Source organism: Dromaius novaehollandiae, chromosome 24 (genome assembly GCF_036370855.1).
Source record: "Dromaius novaehollandiae isolate bDroNov1 chromosome 24, bDroNov1.hap1, whole genome shotgun sequence".
In the NCBI taxonomy this organism is placed as follows: Eukaryota; Metazoa; Chordata; class Aves; order Casuariiformes; family Dromaiidae; genus Dromaius; species Dromaius novaehollandiae.
In genome coordinates, this window is record NC_088121.1 from 10,130,365 (window position 1) to 10,134,087 (window position 3,723).

General features: G+C 53.5%; 1 protein-coding gene across 1 annotated transcript; it reads left to right on the plus strand.

The window, feature by feature from the left end:
- Positions 1 to 1,186: 1,186 nt before the first annotated feature.
- Positions 1,187 to 2,122, plus strand: LOC135323581 (olfactory receptor 14A16-like). Its single transcript, XM_064497180.1, has one exon. The coding sequence runs from the start codon at positions 1,187 to 1,189 to the stop codon at positions 2,120 to 2,122; it is 936 nt and encodes a 311-aa protein (XP_064353250.1).
- Positions 2,123 to 3,723: the final 1,601 nt, after the last annotated feature.

Sequence of the window (3,723 nt, forward strand, 5' to 3'; positions counted from 1 at the left end):
GTGCCCATTTCCTGAAACATGACAAAGGGGCTGAGAGCAGCTGCCCTGCATTGTGTCCCCTGGGGAGGTGGTGTGCACAGCTGGGTTAGGGGAAGACCTTCCTCAGTGTCCGTATGTCTTTCTCCCTTTGCCACCCCAGGCAGAAGCATCAAGGTGGTGTTCCTTGCTTCTCTCCCAGGCTGGGCTGCTGTTGTTCTTGCTTGTGGGCTTTCTGGGGATGAAATTTACAGCTACAGAGTCTGACACAGACCCTGTGGTTCCTGCTGCAGAGTTGTCCCCAATCGCAAGCTCCTACAGCTCTTCTGTAGGACATGTGTGATAGCTGAATATCCCATGCAGAAGCCACAGAGGTGCTAAGAAAATGGAAATGCTGCTGGGGGTGGCTGTATGTGGGCAGCTGAAATAAGCACTGTGTATCTTTGGCTAGAAACTGAGTGTTGAGTTCTCTCTCCGCACCAGAGCCATGTCACAGAGTCCTTCTTCTGATCATCGGAGCCATGTGCTACGTCACACCCTCTCTATCACTCTCAGAACATCTGAGCTGAGAAAGGGAGGTGGGTTTGGAGATCAGTGCTTTCCAAGTGGACACCACTGTCAGCACAGGCCAGTTTCCTTTAAGGATAGCTTCTGGTTGAGATTATCCTCTAACTGAGAGAAGTGCATGCCCAAGGCATCTGGGAATGGGACTGATGTGGAGACCAGTGTGCTGGCTCTGTCCTAGGGCACAGGGAGAGCTTTTGCTTCTCAGGCCTCACTAGTCTTCACACTGAGAGCAGGGGACAGGGTGCATATTCCTACCCTGCAGAGCAGACAAACAAACAAGCCCCCCAAGAGTGAAGCTGTTGCTTTTGTGGTCAAAATGCCTCAGAACTGGAGGTGAAGAACTTAAACTGCCCTTCTGCATTCTAGCAGGGCTGACCCCTCTGGAGCCCATGGGCAGAGGATCCTGCTCTTCATGGCAGACTCAGCCAGCATGAACTGGAGCTCCAGGCAGGGAGCTGAAGGAAGGTCCTGCTGAGAAGGAGTAAAGCAATGCATGTGTGTGTGTGTCTGTGTCTGTGTGTGTGTCTGTGTCTGTGTTCGGGGTGTCTGTGAGAGCGGGAAAGAGTTTTGAACAGAGAAGTCTCTCCTGACTTGTCACTGTCTTTTCCTCCTTTAACAGTCCCATGTGCCTGGAGGGAGCAAAATGTCCAACAGCAGCTCCCTCAACGAGTTCCTCCTCCTGGCATTTGCGAACACGCGGGAGCTGCAGCTCTTGCACTTCTTGCTCTTCCTGGGCATCTACCTGGCTGCCCTCCTGGGCAACGGCCTCATCATCACAGCCGTAGCCTGCGACCACCGCCTCCACACCCCCATGTACTTCTTCCTCCTCAACCTCTCCCTTCTCGACATCGGCTCCATCTCCACCACTGTCCCCAAATCCATAGCCAATTCCCTGTGGAACACCAGGGCCATTTCCTACTTGGGATGTGTTGCCCAGATATTTTTCGTTGTCTTTTTCATTTTGGCTGAGTATTCTCTTCTCACTGTCATGGCTTATGACCGCTATGCTGCCATCTGCAAACCCCTGCACTACATGACGATCATGGACAGCAGAGCTTGTGTCAAAATGGCAGCAGCTGCCTGGGGCAGTGGTTTTCTCTATGCTCTCCTGCACACTGCTAACACGTTTTCCATACCACTCTGCCAAGGCAACACAGTGGACCAGTTCTTCTGTGAGATTCCCCAGCTGCTCAAGCTCTCCTGCTCAGACTCCTACCTCTGGGAAGCTGGGCTTATTGTGGTTACTGCCTGTTTAGACTTCGTGTGTTTCATTTTCATTGTGCTGTCCTACATGCAGATCTTCACTGCTGTGCTGAGGATCCCCTCTGAGCAGGGCTGGCACAAAGCCTTTTCCATGTGCCTCCCTCACCTGGCCGTGGTCTCCCTATTTGTCAGCACCTCATTTTTGGCCTACCTGAAGCCCCCCTCCTTCTCCTCCTCAGCTCTGGATCTGGTGGTGGCTGTTCTGTATGCGGTGGTGCCTCCAGCAGTGAACCCCATCATCTACTGCTTGAGGAACAAGGAGCTCAAGGATGCCCTGAGGAAACTGGTTCAAAGGGTCCAAAGTCACCACCAATAACCATCCCATGTGCATCGTCTCATCATTCCCAGGGCATCTGGCATCAAGGCTCTGTGTTGTTCATTTCTGTTTTTTTCTTACTTTTCTCTGGTACATTCTTGTAAAAAGTAAGGGAAAAAAAAAGTTTTGGCTTGTGCCACTTATCTCTCATCTGAATCTGACAGAGACTGTGTTGAAGCAGCAAGCCAGGCTTCCCCCTTCATCAGCAGAGACTGGGGAACCTCAGCACCGCTAGTCTGAGCTCCCTCGGATGCCCTCAGGGCAATGAGGAGAGTTTCCCTTTGCAGTGTCTCTTTCGGCACTGACACCAAGGGAACTCGGGGACACAGAATCAGGCTCAGATGAGTGCAGGCGGTGTGAGACCACAGATCCGATGTCCATTAGAAGAGCTCAGCTCCCCTGGGTACAGTCAGTGTGTGATCTCACACCCCTCTCCTGCAAGGGTGGCAGCCAGCTGTCACCGTGGGCTGGTCCCTTCCCTCTTCAGTCCTGCAATACTCACAGCAGAGTGGTAGTGGAGGGGAAGAGAGTCTTGATGCAGCCTGTGGGGACAGACCCTCTGCTCCTCAAGACCATCCCCCCACTGCCACAGCAGGCATGTCCTCACTGAAGCCTTTAAGTGGGGGCTGCAGCTTTCCTGGAGATTCGTCCACCAAGAGCAGCAGGACTTTCTCTTTTCAGGGCTGCGCTTCTCACTTCCGCACAGTTCTGCTGTGCTCTCATGTGTGTATATGGCCTGAGTGCCCTTGTAACGTGGTGGTGGCAGGGTCGTGTTTCCAAGCGCATGTGTCCTGTGAACACAGGCAGCACCAGGCCCTGGGCACCCTTATGCCAGACCTGGCCTCCAGAATAACATTTCCATAATAAAAGGGGATCTCTCCTGTGACCTGCCTGAAGTCTGGCCTTTCTTCAGACGATGGAGTCAAAAATACACCCAAGGGATTGCACCACAAAAGGACCTGTTCTTCTTGTCAACCTCACCGGCTGCACATATTGAGGTCAGAGTACCTGGGTGATCTGTTAGGGACTGACAGCTGGATTCAAGGCTCATCTGTCTGTGATCAGTGGAGATGGTGAATGATCTCTGAATCACCTGCCCTTGGCTGTCCCACAGGTGACAGTGCTGATAACAGATACCCAACCTTCTGGAAGGGAGTCTCCAGGAGATCCCCAAGAGAGCTCAGGGGATCTCCAGGGACAGTGTGTGCCTGGGGTGGGCAGTGAGTGGAGCCTACAAAATGAGGGATGGTCCATGGTGCAGTAAGCAGAAGGTAGAGCACTAAATCCAGGGATGCAGGGGGAAACGCCGGCTCTGCAATCCCCAGGGAGGCAGTGGGGACCCAGGAGTCCCAGGGAAGGGGCACTGGAGGGTGATTCCTGCACCCTCAGTGAAACACCACAGGCTGGAGCTAGTACCCCCACCCCACCCCCCAAAAAAACACATCTCCTGCCATTGCAAACCCCTTGGGGTCACTGAGCACCATCCATGAGCACAGACCTGTGCCAGCAATATCACTGGTCCCTGCCCAGCTGAGTCTGCTTCCCACACCGACCAGCACAGCCAGTATGGAATAACCCCGTAGCCTCACAGCCTGCTCGCT

Excerpts from the sequence above, each read along its gene's own strand:
- LOC135323581 (XM_064497180.1), top strand. The coding sequence starts at position 1,187 with ATGTCCAACAGCAGCTCCCTCAACGAGTTCCTCCTCCTGGCATTTGCG.